The sequence below is a fragment of the Corapipo altera genome, unplaced genomic scaffold (genome assembly GCF_003945725.1).
Source record: "Corapipo altera isolate COAL_440 unplaced genomic scaffold, ASM394572v1 175, whole genome shotgun sequence".
Lineage (NCBI taxonomy): Eukaryota > Metazoa > Chordata > Aves > Passeriformes > Pipridae > Corapipo > Corapipo altera.
Window position 1 is genome coordinate 1,121,524 of NW_020884942.1, and position 18,853 is coordinate 1,140,376.

General features: G+C 45.6%; 2 protein-coding genes across 5 annotated transcripts in view; both read left to right on the forward strand.

The window, feature by feature from the left end:
• The first annotated feature begins 121 nt into the window (after window positions 1-121).
• Window positions 122-18,853, forward strand: part of PASK (PAS domain containing serine/threonine kinase) — an 18,877-nt gene continuing 145 nt past the window's right edge. The window contains exons 1-18 of one of the 4 annotated variants that reach the window (XM_027661833.1): window positions 731-933; window positions 1,048-1,254; window positions 2,165-2,400; window positions 3,471-3,641; window positions 4,769-4,909; window positions 5,474-5,608; window positions 6,298-6,585; window positions 6,961-7,060; window positions 8,589-8,763; window positions 10,109-10,989; window positions 11,588-11,769; window positions 12,231-12,398; window positions 13,160-13,285; window positions 13,878-14,012; window positions 15,442-15,641; window positions 16,340-16,418; window positions 16,870-17,003; window positions 17,261-17,378. In XM_027661833.1, coding sequence (XP_027517634.1) covers window positions 1,083-1,254; window positions 2,165-2,400; window positions 3,471-3,641; window positions 4,769-4,909; window positions 5,474-5,608; window positions 6,298-6,585; window positions 6,961-7,060; window positions 8,589-8,763; window positions 10,109-10,989; window positions 11,588-11,769; window positions 12,231-12,398; window positions 13,160-13,285; window positions 13,878-14,012; window positions 15,442-15,641; window positions 16,340-16,418; window positions 16,870-16,950 — 3,270 coding nt within the window. In that variant the 5' untranslated portion in view covers window positions 731-933; window positions 1,048-1,082 and the 3' untranslated portion in view covers window positions 16,951-17,003; window positions 17,261-17,378. Of the gene's footprint in view, window positions 297-730; window positions 934-1,047; window positions 1,255-2,164; window positions 2,401-3,470; window positions 3,642-4,768; window positions 4,910-5,473; window positions 5,609-6,297; window positions 6,586-6,960; window positions 7,061-8,588; window positions 8,764-10,108; window positions 10,990-11,587; window positions 11,770-12,230; window positions 12,399-13,159; window positions 13,286-13,877; window positions 14,013-15,441; window positions 15,642-16,339; window positions 17,004-17,260; window positions 18,033-18,853 lie in introns of those variants that run through there. The other 3 variants (XM_027661832.1, XM_027661831.1, XM_027661830.1) reach the window with 3 other exon arrangements.
• The window catches only part of MTERF4 (mitochondrial transcription termination factor 4), a 1,319-nt gene continuing 903 nt past the window's right edge, over window positions 18,438-18,853 (forward strand). Inside the window, exon 1 of the mRNA XM_027661834.1 lies at window positions 18,438-18,760. Within this exon, the coding sequence (XP_027517635.1) occupies window positions 18,544-18,760 (217 nt within the window). The 5' untranslated portion in view covers window positions 18,438-18,543. The remainder of the gene's footprint in view (window positions 18,761-18,853) is intronic.

Genomic DNA, 18,853 nt, shown 5'->3' on the forward strand with positions numbered 1-18,853 from the left:
GCCGCCGGCCCAGCCAATCAGAGCCCGCCGCTGGAGCCGCGCCGCAGCCAATCACCTGCAGGCGGAGCGCCCAGGGGGCAGGGCAGCGCCCCGGCTGTTGTCCTTCCTTCGTGCGCACGCGCGCCAGCTGCGCCCCGCAGCCTCCTGGGAGCTGTAGTTCCCCGCGGGCGGGGCGGGAGGTATCCGGGGACCTGCTTCCTCCCCACCAGCGCCTCAGGCCGGACGGGTTGCGCGCTTCTGCCTTCAAATCCTTCGGAGGATCGCTGCCCACCTGCAGCCTTCCGCCCCCGGAGCAGGTCGGCTGTGCTGCTCCGGGCCGGCAGCCCGGGGCGCTGGGCCCCGCGTGCGGCGGCGGCGGAGAAGGGGAGGGAGGGACGGCGGGAGACACAAATCTCTTTTGCCTTTTCCCGCGCTGGCGTTCCATTGGCTCACCTCCGTGCCATTCTCACAACGCCTTTGCCTATTGGCTGACGCGGCCGCTGTGTCCCGCCCCCCTGGCGCCCCGCGGCCGTGGCGGCCCCCTGAGCGCGGGGGTCGGACCGGACCGGACCGGACCGGACCGAACCGAACCGAACCAAACCAAACCAAACCGAACCGTGCCGTGCTCTGCCGTGCCGTACTGTGCCGTGCCGTACTGTGCTGTGCCATGCCGTGCTGTCTTGTCCTGGTGGGGCCGCGGGGGCCCGGGCAGCGCTCTTGGGGTGGAGGGGGAGGGAGGCTGTGCCACACTTGCTGATTCAAAACTGGAAGTGGCTTCCCAGAGTACCAAAGCTTTTGCTTTTAAAACCGTCCGGAACGGGGAGAGGGCGCTGGGTGGGTGCTCAGCAGATCCGGCAGAAACATGTCGGTCACAGGTGTCCTACACCACCAGGGCAGAACGAGAAGGCAGCCGAGTCACCGCACAGGGCAAACACTGATCAGGACACGAAAGGAAGGGGTGCACTGCTGTGACTTACAGGGCTGTGCCTTGGGATCCAAGGCACCGCTCCCTGTCAGCATCAGTGCCAGCCCGCCGGGCTGATTCAGTTCCCTCTGTTTCTGTTGCAGCTCCCTGGGTGCGGCGTGGCAACCAGAGCGTGATCATGGCAGCCAAGGCTTTTAGCGCCTCTGAAGGAGGCCTTCTGCCTTCATCAGCGGGTTTAGTCCTTACTTGCTTGAATGATTCTGGTAAGCTAAGTAGATCCTACCCCTGGGGCAACAAGAGCAGGAAAAGTCGTCTCTCTGGACTCTGTCGGCTTAGAGCATCTCTGTCTGGTGAGCATTGTACTGTGAGATTGAGTTTCCATGAAACTTTCAGATCTTCCTCCTCCCCTTCCCCAAACCTAGAGGTGACAGTGTTAAGTATCTGCCAGGATACACTTGTTCAATAAGCACCTGAGCTGTGGATTACTGGAGGCTGGGAGAGTTTACAGGGAAAGCATTACTAGATAGGTGCTCTGCAATGGTACTTGTCCCTGGGCAACTTTTATTGCCTGCCATTGGAACACCTTGCCATCTTCTATAATTATCTAAACCACAAAAGATTTCCAAATGAGGAGAAAGATGTTGTTATGCTGGATTCTGTCAGTGTGTCCAGATACAGGTCTCCTTGTTTTGTCGTGGTATGTTCATACTGTGTGCACTGCATAAAATCAGAAATGTCCTTCTGATGAGCTGTTCATAATGCTTCTTCCAGTACTGCTAAACCTTCAAAGCTCCTTACTGATTTGGGATTGGAGTGATGGTGTTTGGCTGCTTATGCCCCTTCTTAGAGAAATGTTCTTTACAGGCAGAACCTTTGAAAATTTTAGTACAATCACTTGGCATTGTGTAGCTTGAAACGTTGGTGTGGGCACAGGTATTTCGGTGTGAACAGCTGAACAACTGGCTTCTGACAAATGCAGTGTTTAATAAGGGCTTGAGCGTTTACTGCAATTATTTAATAACCGTTTCATTTTTCATTTGAAAGATTTCAAAACACTTTAAAATCTGCGTTAAGTAGTCTGGTTGAAACTTATGGATCTTGGCAAATTTTTTTAATCCGTGGACTGATTTTACACGTTCCAGTGGCTGTGATTCCAAAAGATACATTTATTAGAAGTGTGTCTGTTTTATTTTTTTTAATTCATTCCTCTGACACTCCTGGACTGTTACAGCTACATTGCTGATCTTTCTCTTTTCCTAGGGGAAAAATGGAGCTCTTACTGTTTGTCTTCGCTGACAGCTCGTAACATTTGTTCCAGCAAAATTGATAACTCGTGGGCTCAGTGGGATTCCACCTCTCTCTCTGCTTCCATTGGAAGTTCTGCTTCTTGCTCCTTTTTGCATGCCCCTGCTGTGGAGGAATCCAGCCAGCACCTCCCAGCTGCTGCACGCAACCCAAACAAAGCCATCTTCACCGTGGACGCCAGCACAACAGAGGTATTTGCAGGACTCTTGCTGCACTAAGCTCTCTGTAACTGGTGCAGGTTGTATGACATCAGACAGGCTAAAATGACTGTTATTCCTACGTGTAATCAGTGCTATGAAGGCATTTTGCAGTCTGCTCCAGCTCAGCAGTCTTCTAAAGACTGACGACGAGTTTATTTCCATTGCAGGTTGTAGTTAGCAAAATATACAATACAATGGCAGAAGCATGGATGTCTTGAGTCTTTTTTCAAACAGCCCAGGGAGGTGGGCTCCCCAGTCCTAGAAGTGTTCGAGGCCAGGTTGGACAGGGCTTGGAGCAACTTGTTCTAAAGTATCCCTACCCATGGCAGGGGAGTGGAACTGGATGGTCGTTAAGGTCCCTTCCAGCCCAAATTATTCTGTGATTCCATAAGAATGCAGCTGTGAAGTGGCATGAGGGAAGAAAGAAAAAGCAAAATGTGCTTCAAGCCTCCTCTATGTAAAGTACCAACCCTGGGATGTGTTTGTGGTAGCACAAGGTCTCTTTATCTGCCCCAATAAACATGCCTTTTATGTTGGGAAGTATTTCTCTGATTCTGTCCTGAAAGGAATCTAAAACTGAATCCTGACAACTTTAAAGATCTGTGCCATTTTTTAGCTTGAACTGGCAGTTTGGGTTTACCCCTCTTAAAGGCATTTAATCCTGACTTGCTCTGTGAACACAGACTCAAGTGTGTCAGTGGCTGGTATAATCACTGCACACTTTAGAGGCTGGACAGGATTTTGTGGCTTGCCCAGGCTTTGCTTGCAAGTACAGCTTTGTAGTTTTACTTCCATGGATGTAATGACTTACAGTTAAAAGAAAGCAGGAAACCTAAATGGAAAGCAATGTCTGAAAACCTCATAACCAAGAAGATATGTCCTAGAATAAGAAGCTTTAATGAACTCAGAATTCTAAAGAACCACTCCATTTTCACTAAGAGGAAGGGATATTACAAGACATTAAAGCAGCAGCCTGAGGACATGATGGTCTATTAACAGAACTTACAGCTTTTATTCTTTGTGTTGGTTTGGTTTTTTTCTGTTTGTTTGTTTTTTTCTAGATCTTAGTGGCTAATGATCGAGCCTGCAAGCTGCTTGGGTGCAGTAGTCAGGAACTCATTGGTCAAAAGCTGTCCCACTTGATATCCAAACCCAGTCAAGAGGTGTGGGAAGCTGTGGGTGAGGAGTACCTAAAAACTTATGAATGGTCATCGGTGGTTTCAGGAACTGTGGTAGGTGAAATGTTCAAGGAAATATTCCCCACCATCTTTGAATTCCCACGTCTGCAAACTTTTAAACCATAATTCGACCAAATCAGAACTTAAAGCACATTAGATTTTTAAAAAAACTTAAATCAATATAATTGCTTAACGTGGAAAAAGTCTATTATGGAAAAGTTCCCAGTTGTGTGGTCCTTAAAAATATATTATAAATTGTCTTAAATTGCATTGTGCACATTATAAAGTTACAAGCCAGTGAAATATCTGTGCCAAAACACATAGTTTGTGCAAAAGAATAGAATGGATATTTTTCCTAGAATGGGGTTGTTTATAAGAGAACTGCATGAGAAATGTCTCAACATTATTTTCTTTTGCTACTGTTGCGAGCTGTCAGTAGAAAATCCTTGGAAAATGAGCTCATATTCTTCCTGGTGTGTTATTTTTGTACTGAAATTGTCAGTATCTTAGAGCTTTATCTTCCTGAATCCTCAGTTGGATACGGGGGGAAAGAAAAAACATAAGTTTGATTCAGTGAAACCCAAGATTAAAATCAAATATCTGGTAGAGGCACTAATTCCAAGCCATTCCAAGTACTTTATAGGAGTCACTGTCTAATTCATAAACCCATTCTGTCAAGATCACATAAAAGGCTTGATATAAACCTTGCAGGCTATTAGATAAATAAACACTTTCTTATCTGAGAAGAATCTGCTCCCATAAGAAGTTAAACCACTGGATTTTGCATCTCAAAGTAAGCACTATGTTACTAACGTGGAGTGTTCGTTTGCACCACTGGGCATCCTGAGAGGCATCTCTCAGAGGCACTTCTCACTGAATGCAAGGTGTTAGAGTGGCTCATTTATTATGCTGAAGGAAATGCCTTTAGTCTTCCTCAGGCAGGGAGAGATGATATACAAGTAACATTTTGTGTATGATCAGTGATTTATTTTCAAACCTTTTCGTCTCTACGTTAAAACTGTGTTTCTCCTCATAAAATAATAGGAAGTAGCCAAGAAATAATGTTTTTCTAACAGTGACAGGGAGATATCTTGCCTCAGTACCTTACTGTTCTTTGAAATTCTTGCTAAGTAACCACAGTTTTAGTAAGTGATGTCTCCATCTGTGATTCCTGGGGAAAGATGGATGTTACAGGCCGCCTCAACGAGAAGATCCCTGTCTCAGTCTGGCAGAGGCAAATAAGAAGCAAGGACACCCAGCGTTGTGTGGTTGTGCTGGAACCAGTGGAAAGACTTTCAGCTTCTGTTTGCTTCAGGGTTGACGTGAGTGTTTCCCTAACAATCAGATGACATTGTGATGACAAGTTTATGTGTGAGCTGAAGGTATCTAAAAGGCAGCAGGCACAGATTGCTGTTTGTGAACATGGGCTGTGCCCATAGCAGTGCCTGAAACCGGGATTGTGCACGCAGGACCTGTGCATGGATCTCCCATGTGGCTCTCCTTGATGTGTTTTGCAACCCACATGAGGTTATGCTGTCTCTCCTCAGGGACATCTTACACTTGAGCAGTGTTGGTTTGGCCGGGGGTTGGTTATTTGTGGCGTGGATGCTCTCGTGAAGGGATGAGCTTGCTGAGGAACAGTTCTGTGAGGAGTGCTGGACTCCTGTGCCTCTCCCCCAGGAAAAGGGCAGGCTCCCTGCACAGTGATGTCAGAGTATTGCATTATGCTGTGTCTGCTTTTATTGAGTGAGTTGTGTCCACCAAGGGACTGCAGAATGAAATTTTCTTCCCTTGCTTAGATGTTTGCAGAAACCGTTGTCAAAGGATTGAGTGGACTGTGGCTAAAATGCTAAAATTTTAACAGTCCTGTAAATTTTCTTCCCAAGGGAGAGATTACATCATGTGACCTCCTTTTTGCCCATCTCCATGGCTACCCAACACTGGAAGAAGTAGTTGGGCTCCACATAAAGGACCTGATTCCTTCTGTGCAGATCCCTCCTCTAGGCAAAAAAATCCCAAAGGTACAGTATAAGCACCAACCTTATTTCTTCCATAGCCTTCCCACTTGGAACACATGTGTGCATGTGCATTTTCCCTCCTCATGTAACAGAAAAGAGCTTTTTCAGAGAAAACCCTAATTCCCCTGGAAAAGGGTTTGCTGCTTATTTGTGGAGCTGCTGTCTGAAGAGTTCCTAACTGGGAATGAGACCAAGCCTTGACCTCTCACTGTGGAATCTGTCCTGGTGAAAGACACTTTTCTCCAGTACTGTGGCTTTTTAAGACACTGTGCTGTCTCTATAAGCCCTCTAAGGTTCCTTTGAATTCTTTAGTCTGTTTTAATCATGTCTGTCTGAGGAGTGAAAGAATACCCAGATGTTGCAAATGCCATGAAACTGGGCATCTAGGGAGTTTAAAGAGGCCTTCTCATGAATGCCTAATTTGCTGAAAAGCTGCAGTATGGGCTGGTCCTCACCATCAAGATATTTATATAGGAGTTCAACACTGGGTTCCAAATCCTTAGAAAACCAGATATTGTTCACTTTGATATTCACAGGTTTGGTTTGTTTTTCTTTTCCTGCTCCTTTTTCCTAAGAATTCCTGTGTCATTTTATGTGAATACTGGAATAAAGCAAAAAACATTTGGTTAGTTAGAGGTTTTCTGTTTGAGTTTTGTTTGGTTGGTTGTTTGGTTTTTTTTGCTTTAATTTAGAACCTCAGGACCCAGCGAGCTGCAGGCCGATACAGAGAGGGTAACGTGTTTCCTCTCAGTTTAAAGCTGCAAGTCAGCCTTTTGGAGGAGGACCAAGCAAGGGTGCAGAAGGATGGGACTCTGCAGACAGAAGGCTCTCTCCCAGGCTATCAGTACTCTGCTACAGTTGTGGTTTTTTCCACCATCAGTGGTCTTATTACTGTCCAGTCAGATGGAATCATCTGTGGCATCAACGATAGTTTTGCTTTAATGCTCTTTGGTTATGAGAAGAAAGAACTGTTGGGAAAGGTAAGACAAGAGGCTTAAACCCTCCCAGAAGACTGCTACATCTGGCAGCATATCTGTTGGAATTGTGAAGTTGTCTTCTACACTCCCTGTTGTCTCTGACAAAACCTCTGTGCTCCATATGTCCCGTAAGTGAGGTGTAGGATGATACAGCACCAATCCCGTGCTGTAATTGCTGAGACTTGCAGTGCTGAGGAGCTAGGTATGGATTTCAAGTAGCCCAAAGCAAACTGCACAGTCCTATGCTCTCCTTTAGTCATGTGGATCACTTTTGCCTGGCTATCCATGAGAATCGGGTTCACAAACATGGATTGTTAGCATTTGCCCCCGTTCTGGGAGCGCTGGCTTAGTTTTACAAGGTTTCATTCTTTGTTTTAGAACATTACATTCCTGATTCCCGGTTTCTATAACAACATGGAGAGAAGCAGTGAGTGTTCCTTGCCTTTCCCTCCTCTGGATGACTCCACGGGGACAGAGGGTGAGTGCCTCTTTGCAGGTGTTGCTGCCTGCCCTCCAGCTGGCTTTGGCTGCTGTAAGGAAGGGAGGAAGAGCAGGGACTAGAGGTTCACCTACAAACATGGGGACATAGAAGCAACATCCCTCTGTGCAGTTTTTAAATTGGGTTTCCACTATAACTTCAGGTAAAGAGAATTATTCACCTAAGATTGTGCTTCTCTGTTGCCAGGAAGATGAATCTGAATTTCCAAGTTGGAAGTTACACTGTCAATAGAGAATGCTTTATGTTTAACAAGCACTTCCCCTCCCTCCCCTGCTAGGATCCTTCAGTATTTTAAGATGTGTAAAATACAGCTTTTGTGACTATACTGCAGCAGGGCTGTAGATGCTTAGGATCAATATTTTAAGGGAAAAATCTAATATTCTTCTGAATTGGCTTGTGTTGCTGGCTAATATTTAATGTTATGTTGCTGTGGTGTTTCAGTTAGGGAAGCATCACATATTCTTCTGATGCAGTTTGCTGCATTTATGAAAAATGTATCAAAATTTTACTTCTCTAAACACAACAGGAATAAACAGAAGCAGAGAAGCCTCATGTTTCCAAATCTGTCTTTCCAGCTAGCTCAGCCCAACACAGAGAACAAGTGCACACTTTCATCCATATTGCAGGAGATCTCTTCTGCTGGTTTTGTCTCCTTTCGTTTTTTCCTCCTTTTCTTTTTTTCCCCCTTTTCTTTTTCTCTTTGCTTAGAAATGCACATCTGCATTGAAACCAATGCACCCCACTGGAACAAAGAAGAGTTCCTAGAATGTTTCTTAGGTAGTTCTTTGATGAAATGATGCCACTAATCTAGGAATAATTCACTTCTTCAGTGAGCAAGCATTGTTGGCACTCAGCCTTTACTAATGGAAGGATTGTTCTAGATTCAGATCTCATTGCTCATTACTTTCTTCTGCAGCAACAATACTTGGTTTGCTTCATCTTTCAAACTCATGTTTTCACTTCTGATCTGTTATCGCTGGAAAACGAAAGAACTTTGTGTCCTGTTCTTTCAAACATATTTAGATGGTGTACTTTTTTTATCTTACAGCTTCAGTGAATTATATAAATCCAGTACAAACCTTGTAATTTTATGTGTTTGGAATGGACAGTATATGTGTGTGGTTTGGACTTTTTTTTTTTTTTGCTGCTGCTATTTGTGTGATCATTTTAATTCCAGTCTCTATATGTTATTGGGCTTTTTTTAGGTCTCTGAACTTCAGTTCAAGCAGCTAACCCATGATACCAATACCTGTCCAAGAGCTCTGATAGAAAAGCAAATTTTGTCAGCCCTAAAACATGTAGATTGCTGCATGTGATGATTTCTAAAAATGAAGTAGAGTGGAATGCTCATATTTGGACTGTTTTGCCTTAGTCAAGCCTTTTATACTCAATTCCTTAGGGACAAGACAGACTGAGGCAGTTCCAAGTTTATTTTTAACCATTATAGCCTCTGAAGACTAAATATAAAAGGTTAAGTTGGTATGGTTTTGTTTCCTCTCTGGTACAGACAGCAGCTCCTTGGCTGCATCTTTAGCACACCTTCTGTCACAAGATGAAGAGCAGAAATTGGAACAGAGACACAAAGATGACAAATTATTACATGATGAGAATAAACAAAAGAAGGGGACTGGTTTCTTTTCTCCTCCCTCACCTCCTGAAGTGGCATCCACCCCCACTAATAGGTAGGCATTTCATGAACTGCATATTCACTTGGGAAAATGAAGAGCTGTGGTGGCAATCACCAGCAAAACCTGTTTTTTTCACCAGCGTGATGTCTGTGGGAAGGTGCAACAAAGGCCTTCCACATTTTGTTGTCTTTAGAATCTGAGTGGTGTTTGCAAGACAGGCAGAGCTTTGCCTACCTTAGATTTTTATTTGGATCTGCACAACCCACCATTGTAAAGTTACAGGAATTACAGCTCTAAAGGGGACCAAATGCTTCACCCAGACTAGGGAAGGTAATTAGGCTCTGCCTTCACTACATCATAAACAGTGGATGTTTATCTCCTTCAAGCTGGTGTTGCACTGAAGCCAGATTACCTGGGGTGAATTCTAAATGTTATTCTTTTTGTTGCTCAGTGTAACTGTCAGGTCATCCATTAAAACAGGGTACTGTGTTACTGAAGTCCAGCCATTTTTATTCTACCTTTCCAGGTCTTTTTCCTGTTACAAGGTTAGAAATTCTGTACAAGTACATATATGATGCTCATGGGTTACTGTAAGTCAAATTTTAAGCCTTAAAAATTCTAACCCTCAGACAGTATTTACTGTCCATTTTAAGGTATAGACTATTCCAGCACAGTTTTTGCTGCTTTTTAAAGAGACTGACAGTCCCACTGTTGGTGCTCTCCTGGATTTATGTCTCTCATATCACACTTAGGTTGTAAATGCTCTGCTTTATTGTTTTTCTCCGCTGCTTTTTTACTAATGGAGATGTTTGCAAAACACCTTGTGCAATACCTTGGACTTCAGTGAACCCTGGTTAAACTGATGGGTGGGGACATCCACCTCCTGTTGGACAGAAAAGGGATCTCCTGTTCTCAGAACTGGAAGTATCCTGCCATGTGTACTGGCTTTTTTTTTTTTGTGATGGGAAATGATCTATGATCTATATTTAGAAATTAAGCTAAGCTAGAGAAGGAAATTATCCATAGGGAAAGAGTGCCATTTGAGTGTACCTGCTCTTATTTGGAAAATTTGTTAGGATTTTGGATGCCTGTGCCAACAGCTTTCTGCCTTTTTCTTTCAAACTTAAAACAATTGGTCCAGGTTTCAAATAGTGACTATGGTAACAAGAGTAGGTAGGATACAGCAGGACAGTTTTCTCATTCTTTTGGCACCATGATGTCGCTGTCAACTGTGAATCTTTGCAGTGAGAACAGCCTTGCTTACTGATGGGCTGTCAGCCCACCAGAGAGCCTTATCCCAAAACCTGCCTTGACCCAATCAGAGCAGTGGAACAGTGTAGAACAGTGGAAACTTCAGGATCAAATAATTCTCAAAAGATCCTCTCTGGTTGCATGTTATTTCTAGGCTAGAAGACATTCTAAATACCTCATCCTATGGCCCAGTGAAGCTGCCTTCTGTTGTTACCTGTGACTCACCTGGAACACCAACAATGGATGAGCCATGGCCAGGGACAGCACTGGACTGCAGGCAAGACTTTCAAAGCCACGTGGTTACAGGTCAGGCATCAAAAACAAACTGGAGGTGTGATGCAGAGCATTCCAGCCTTGAGCACATCGTTGTTGAAAACTGCCTGCTAAATGATGCTCCAGCCTTCTTTGCACATGAAAGAAATACTGTCTGTGATGTTTGTGCGGCAAATAAAGTGGGTCACAGAGCTTCTGCACCAGGAGTTGCCACAACCTCTGAAGATGTTAAAGAATCAGACACTGAACTGAACTGTATTTGCTCTGGTCTTGAGGTACTGGGTCTGAATACCTGTGTCAAGGGGAACTCAGACAATTCTTTAGGTATTACTGCAGCTCTTGCAGGAGCATGCTCGTCTGATGCAGTAGACTCCAATATGCTAACTGACACAAACAGCACTTTTTCCACTGGTCAAGGAAAGCAGCTGCTGAGTGGTGTTGCCACAGAAGCTGGTTCTGGGTGGCTGGCCTTCCAGAGGCATTTACAAAACTCTGAAGAATCCTCCAAAGCATTTCCTGAGAAAGCTGAAACTCTTGCAGAAACTGTGGGGCACAACGTTGGCAGAAATCCCCAGAAAGGCAAAGGTGGGCCTGAAGGACTCAGTCAGCTGCAGGGGCAGCAAAATATGGAGAGAAAAGTAACATCAACCCCGGTGAAACGAGAAGGAAGGCTGAATCCAGCAGCTCCTTTGATCTGGGAGATCCTGGAAGGCAGCTACACTGGGAATTGCTGTCACAGAGACGGTTCACAGTTCAGTAAGTTAAATCTTCTCCCCTTCCCAAAACTTTTACCAGGGTCCTGTTTTTCACCCACATTTTTGCAGAAGGCAGACAGTTATGGTTAAAAGCTCACAGTGGAGAGGAAGGAAAAAGCATCTAGAAGAAAAATCAGTAGTTAAGTCTATTCAGAGGATATTAGAAAAGGAGGTGGTATAAAATACAAAGTTATTAAGAAATTAATCCCTATTGAAAAGTCAGAAATATTCTTAAAACACAATTAAAAAGGTTGAACCTGATAACTTTTTCTGAACAGAAAAATACACTGTAAAAAATCCACTGTAAAGCTGAAACATCTCCATTTTTATGTAATTTAGAATAATAATGCAAAATGAATAATCACAACTGGACCCTGACAAAAGTTTCTGCTGGAGGTGGGAGCTGTGGTGGGAGCTGATAGGTACCTCTAGAATAGCCATGCTGGTGTCAGCCCCTCTGATGGTTCTTTAGTGAGCAGGTGTTCCCCAAATAAATAGCTCTTTGTTAAGAGCTCAGAATTTTGTCCTAAAATGTCTGTGGTCTTGCTAAACACTGAAGTTGGATTCTACCATTTTAACTTCCTCACCTGTTCCTACAGGTATACTCTTTGAGGTGAAATGTGCAGAACTGCAGGACCCCTCTGTACTTTTCTGTGTCTGGGTGGTGAAAGACCTTTCACAGAGCCAGAAGGAAGCTGTAGCAAAGACTCAGCTTTTGCTCTCCAGCCTAGCAAGCTCTGCCCAGTCTGTTGCTGATCTTTCTACAAACAGTCTTGGAGAAGTAAGAAATCCTATCTTTGAATACTGAGCATTTCTTTCCTTGTTTGATTGTTAAGTTGAAGCTCAAGTCAAAAAGTTTTTCAAATTAACGTCATGAGGTGGTGGGGTGGATATTTCTGTTTCTTTGTTTTCCTACTTTTACCTTAAAAAGAAAAGGTTTCAAATTGCTGTTTCGTAACATTTCTGGTGTGCAGTTTAGTGTAGTTACCTTTCCAACTTGAACAACACTGTTCCAAACTGCAGGAGACTCCAAGGAACTGCTGTGTGTTGAAATGTACTGCAGATTAGAGCTGTACTTGACTTGTCTGGTGATGGTTGTCGCTATCATAACCAAAGATTTCTCCTTCTAGCAATTCTTGCAGATGTGTCTGTTCTTTTCAGTATTTATTCACTTTATAAACATGATCCCGTGGCTTGCTCATTTTGTTTTCTTGCTACTGTAACCTGTATATATGTACCTAGGCCATCAGATCAACTTCACATTTCAATAATTCCCGAAGAGCTGAAGAGCTCGAAGGATTAAGAGCATGTGAGGGAGAATATGCAAAAAATTACAACACTCTCAGTCTTATTGGCAAAGGCGCTTTTGGCTTCGTCTGGACTGCCAGGAGCAAGAAAGATCATCAGGAGGTGAAGTATTTCTTTTAGCTCTACTGCAATAATTATTTAGGATGAAAACTGAAAGGTTAGAGTGTTCATATTCTGTCAACACTGCACTATTAAAAGCTTCTCTTTGGTAGTTTGGGGTTTTGCTTCGTTTAAACAGAAATCTGAGAAAGCAAACCTCATGGAAACAGGACAGCAAAATATTTGCATTGGTGTGTGAATGGGAGACAACGGGTGCAGAATGAGCTAATGAACTGATGAATGTAGCTAATGAACTGATGAATGTAGCTAATTGAACCTGTTGAAAGAAGTTAACATAAGCTGAACAGAATTACAGGTTTTACTCTTCTGTTACTAGAGAAAATGGCAAACCTCAAAGTCTTTATCCTGCCATGACTCAAGGATGTGGAGTAGAGATGTTTGTTATGGGACCCTCTTCTTTATCAGCAGAAGTATCAGCAAGCTCTCATGTTTCTCTGCAGGGATGTTAAGTGCTCATTTCCCTCCATTGTACCCCTGTGCCACCGCTGCTGTAACTGGTTGATAAGACAGCTGGCCTGTCAAAGCCTTTGGAATTCAGAACAGCAATAAATACGTGCATTTATGTGCATCATTTGGCTTCTAGGATTAAATTACTTTAAAGATGTTTAAAGATATTGTAGCTATTCACATTGGGTTGCTTCTATCCTTCTAGTAATATGAGTGACTGAGTTCCTGGAGATTAGCTTACCTGACACTCAAAGTGGTGCTTTTGCAGGCGATGCTGAATGCTGTTGTCTGTGTAGGTTGTCGTGAAGTTCATCTGGAAGGAGAGGGTGCTGGAGGACTGCTGGGTAGATGATCCTGAGCTGGGGAGAGTCACTCAAGAAATTGCAATCCTACTGAAGCTGCAGCACCCCAGTATCATTAAGGTACAGTGGCTTGGAGTGAATGCAGTTTGCATCAGGTGGTTCATTTGAATACTTGGTGTCTCCTGTTCCTCTTCAGGAGTGAAGTATCCTGCACTGAGTCTGCCTTTTCAGGAAAGAAAGGAACCTATCTGTCCTGCTTTGTTTAGGAGTGTTTGTCACAGCAGACTATCACTTGCTTTGACACTTTTACCCCAAACTGATCTGAAGATGTGACTCTTAACAGAAAAAAAGCCTGTACACTATTTCAAGATGATAATAAGCGTATCTCAGAAGTGTGATGTCACATCTGAACATGTACAACTCGAGTAAATAATCTGGATACATATCTTGCTTCGTCCTGTTTGGTTTGGGGTTGTTGGTTTTGGGGTTGCTTTTTTTTCTTCAGAAAGCAAATTCCTCTTAGGTTTAATTCTGCTCTCGGTTTTAGCTCTGTACTCTCTTCAAGAAACGTTTGTGCTCAGTGAAATGAGACTTTGAAGATTATAATATACATCAATTAAATCTCCAAGAGGAGAGCAGTGTTTATTAAAAAAAAAAAAAAAAAGGCTGTTTGAGGATGAAGCACGTGATTAAACCAGTCTGTTATTTATAGGTGCTGGATGTATTTGAAAATGAATGCTTTTTCCAGCTGGTGATGGAGAAGCATGGCTCGGGTCTGGATCTCTTCACATTCATTGATAATCAGCCCAACTTGGATGAGCCATTAGCCAGTTATATATTCAGACAGGTGAGAACACAAATGCTACATGCAGGTAAGATTTGGCTAATATAAGAACCAGGGCCCTGTTTCATTTCATACAGGCTAATCAGCTGGTGTGCTGAATTGGAGTCATGTTCGATACCTGCAGAACCTTTCCTCGTCGGTCTGTAGGACTGATTGAAATGCTGCCTGAAGAACCCTCGTTAAGGTTTACCTAGAAACTTGTAACAGAGAAGCCTTTGCAGGACCTTACTGCCTGTAAGGGTTTCCAGTGGAGCCATGGCCCCTCAGCTGTGACTGGGGCAGAACACAGCCCCTGTCGCCAGGATGCCATTCATGTAGTAGTCACATTTTCTCTGAGGGAGGAAGAAAGCTCAGAGAAGCTGCCCCAAGCTCCACAAAAAGCCACATTTTCACTTAGTTCAGTGCTTTGTTTAGATTGGTTACAGGGGTAAAGGGCTCTGTTCTTTAAATCAAGAAGTTCTCTTGGATTTTAGACTGGCATAATGCAAAGTAACTCAGGGTAGTTTTCCTGTGAGCCAGGAGCTTGCCCAGTAGGTGATTGAGAGCTGAATTGTCCTTTGTTCAGTGAGTTAACCGCAGCAGCAGTCCCCAAGTAACTCCCCCTCATGAGTTTTGGAGTAAATTCCATGCTCTGTGGTATGCAGGAATAGTTATGCACATTCTCACCTCCCCCACATCCCTGCCTTGCCCACCCTCCCCTCACCTGGAGTGTTGATGTCCCTTTAGCCTTGTGACAGATCAGCCCTTTCCCTAACCCAGCCTGCAGTTTGTAGGGCTGCCTTGTTCTCTCAGATCTGTACAGCATTTCTCTGCAGAGGATTATAAATAGAAACTTTTCTCCCTCAGCCATCTGCTTTTCTTGTTAAATGCATTGCAAGGATCACGAATGTCTCCAAGGTGGTATCATTCTGATGCTATCCTTGATTATGGCACTAATGCATGAATTGTGCAGGAAGAGGAATGGAATTTAGGAGCGACTATATTATTTATACCAAACTGTTCTCTTAAATGCTTTGTCATCCTGCAGTATGGGAGGTTCACAGTAATATCCTTCTGGAGAAGCCAAAAGACCCTCCAGACGAAGCTGGGATAAAAATAGAGTAACCTGCAGGATTGTAGCAGTGAGTTCTGAAGCTTCTCACCAAAAAAACCAATCACATCATGACTGCAGCATGCCCTCCTCCTGCACATTTGTGAGAGGAAAGCAAGCAAAGCCTTTTGTAATTGTCTCTCCCAAGAGCATTGCAGCACCCACTGCAGCAATGCTGGCAGGCGGACCTGGGATCATTTCCAGTTACCATAATTAGGATGTATATCTTGTTTAGATGGTGTCAAAACAAGCCAAAATGTGACTCTTGGAATACTGCGATGCCACATCGATTATCCAGGACACCTCTATGTAGTAACACCTAGTTCTTTACTCCTCTTTCAGCTTGTCTCAGCTGTCGGGTACCTCCACTGTAGGAACATCCTTCACAGAGATATCAAGGATGAAAACATTGTCATTGCTGAAGATTTCACAATTAAATTAGTGGACTTTGGTTCAGCTGCCTACCTGGAACCTGGGAAATTGTTTTATACCTTCTGTGGGACAATTGAATACTGCTCACCAGAAGTGCTGTCTGGCAAACCGTATGTAACCCTCTGAAAAGTTATTTTTGTGCCATCACACCAAAAACCCATGCCTGCAGGGCTGGAACAGAGAAGCCAAGTTGCTGTGCCGTTGGAACTCTGCTAGAGTATCCAACCACAGGGAACTGCAGCAAGATTCAAGGCACTGCAGTGACAGAAGTCGCTTGTGAAAGTTTGAGTGCATACAAAGTAGGGCACTGTGGTGACAGAAATCAGTTGTAAAAGCTTGAATACGTACAAAGTTGTTTCTAAGTCTGTTGTCAGGCTTTCTCCACCAAAAGCTGCTCTTTTAGAGAGGTGGTGTAAGCAAGTATTGCTGTCAATAGCACCTGCCTTGTGTGTCTGTGCCTTGTATTCTCACACTCTCATCTTTTGTGTTCTCTCCTTTCCTACGCGCTTCCCTGTACTTGAATTTTTGCAGTTTAATCCTTGGTCATCTCCCCATTGATTTTTGTGCTCCTTGGGACTCGAGGATTCTTCCCTTGCAACTTCTCTTGCTGCTGTTTTGGATGTGCTGCCTGAATCTTGGCTGTCTCTTCCCTCTTCTTTCCCTCTCCAAGTACTCTGTACCTAGCAGCTGACAGTCCTGTACCTGCTCCACAAGGAAGACTCCCCATCCCAGGGTGGTACCTGCAGTAATTGGATGTGCCTGTATGTATCTTGCTCCCACTTCACTGCTGTTTTCGTTGGTCCTTCAGGCAGCTCCTCATAACAGAGTGGGGGGGGAAGAAGCAATGCCAGGAGGAGAGGAAATTCCCACTGGGAATGAGATGGAAGGTGAAGCAAGCAGCTCTGCCCTGGGAGTTCTCCCTGTTGCTGTGTGAAGGAACTGTCACGTTTTCTCAGATGGAATTCCTTTGTTTTGAAAGGGCTGGGGGGACCTGTTTGCTCTTCCAGTTAAATATTTACTTGATAGTTTTGGCTTATAGTGAAGAAGTTGTAGGGGTAAGTTCTCTTGTCACCAGCTTACGTGTGTGGAAGTCTGGGTACATGTTACACACACTCATCAACAGAAACTGGTTGGCCATTCTGTGGTGGTTTTATTTCCTGGAGAAGGATAATGCAGACTTCTCAAACACATGAGAAACTGCTTAGAATTCTCACAAACTTCCCATGTTAAAATAAAAATTGGGGAAAAGGGCTATCAGCCTCCTTTTTTCTTTTTACTTTCTTTTGCAGATAGGTATATACTTGCAATCTGAGTTTAGGCAAGCTTATCTCTGCACAGGTACCATGGCCCCGAGCTGGAGATGTGGTCCCTTGGCATCACCCTTTACACCTTGGTGCTTGGGGAGAATCCCTTCTGTGAGCTGGAGGAGGCCCTGGCAGCTGTCCTGAATCCTCCTCGCCCTGTGTCAGATGGTGAGCTCTTTCCATTTGCCTTTTTAAAGGAGCAGATCTCTGTTTTAAAGGAGTCGGAAAGTATAAGCAGTGTTTTTTCACCACGAGTAAAGGGGAAGCCTGAAAAGAAGCTCCCCAGTGTGCTCTGTGATGATTTTAAAAGCTGCTCAGTGCAGCAGAGTTTGGGCAACTGGTCAATCTTTGAATATAAACCATATCTCACATTCCCAGCTTGTCTAAAATACAGCCTGAGCCATCCCTCTGCTGTCTCTGCCCAGGTCTCATGGATCTCATGGCTGGGCTTCTGCACCCCATTCCAGAGCAGCGCACGACTCTAGCTGTGCTAGCCGAGGATCCTTGGCTGCGGCAACCCGTGAACCTGGCTGATTACACCTGGGCAGAGGTGTACATCTCTGCTGAGCCAGGTGAGACCACCTCCTGAAGGCTTCTTCATCCAGCAAGGATTTATAGAAGCCTGAACTGTGTTAGCGGGATAGTTCCCAACCGAAGGTCGCCTGCTGATACCCACGTGTGCCCAGTTTATTAGTGTTCTTACCTAGGACATGCTTCAAAGCTGTGAGGCCAAGATTTTAATGTTGTTCAAATTGTCCATAACTCAGAATATATATTTATTGTCTGCTTTTACTTTTTATATGTAGTTTTCGTATCTTTCTAAAAAGTGAATGAATAAATTAGTGATAATACCTCTGGGTGTTTTCTGGAGTATGTGTTCGCAAAGGAGCCTTAAAAACAGACACGTAATCATAATTTGGGGGCGGGGGGCTGGGGTGGTTATGTCTTTTTTTTATGTCAGAGTCCTCTCTATATCCAAGAAAGTAGGCCTTGATTTTGATGAGACAAAGATGTTGGAAAGAAAAAATAGATTCAACAGAATTTGATTGAGACACAGGTAACAGGAACATATTGGGATGCAGCTCAGGGTTAGGCTGCTTGGGAGGAAGTGCCGGGAGAGGCAGCAGTTCTGCCTGGCTGCAGCCGCTGTCTGACAGCAGCTCTGCGGAGAAGCAACAGGACTCAGCTTAAAGCCAGGTAAATTACTAAAGATTAGCTCTGAGTCCGGCTTTGGACTCTGCTGTCTCCATCCGAACACATAACTAGCTGCCTTCCCGGTACCCTGTGTTCTGTAGCACCGCGCTTGGGCTGTGCTTCGGCTCCGGCCCGGGCGGGGAAGATGACCCGGTCATCGCCTCTGCGGGCCATGGGCAGCGGGCACGGCGCTCCGCCCGCGGTACCGCTCTGCTCTGCCCCGAGCAAGGCAGCCCTGCACGCCCGGGGAGGCCGGGTCTGGACACCCGCGCCGGGCCGGGCTCCCACCCTGCCGCTCCTCCCCGTTGCCCGGCGCTGCCCACAGGGCGGGGGCGGAGCAGCGCGGCGGGGCCTTCCCGCCTGCTCCCCGCGGGCCCGGGCCGCGGCCATGCCGGGGCTGCTGCTGCCGGTGCCGTGCGGGGCCGTGCGGGCGGTGGTGGCGGGGCGGGCGCTCCTCGCCGCCCTCTGGCCGTGCCCCCGCCGCGGCTGCGGGGAGGCGGCGGCGCTGCGGGCCATGGGCTTCAGCCAGGAGCAGGCCCGGCGGCTCCAGGGGCTGCAGCCCCGGCTCGGCCCCGAGCGCCGCGAGGCGGTGGCGGCGCAGCTGCTGCTGCTGGGGCTGAGCGCCGAGGCCGCCCTGGCGCTGCTGGAGCAGAGCCCGGCGCTGCTGCGGCTGCCCACGGAGCAGCTGCGGGAACGCGCCGAGGAGCTGCGGCGCCTGGGGCTGGACGGAGGTAGGGCGGCGCGGGGAGGACGGGGGGGCGCACCGGGGCCCGGCCCGGCCCGGCCCGCTGACCCTGTGCCTGCAGGTCGGGGCCCGGCCCGCT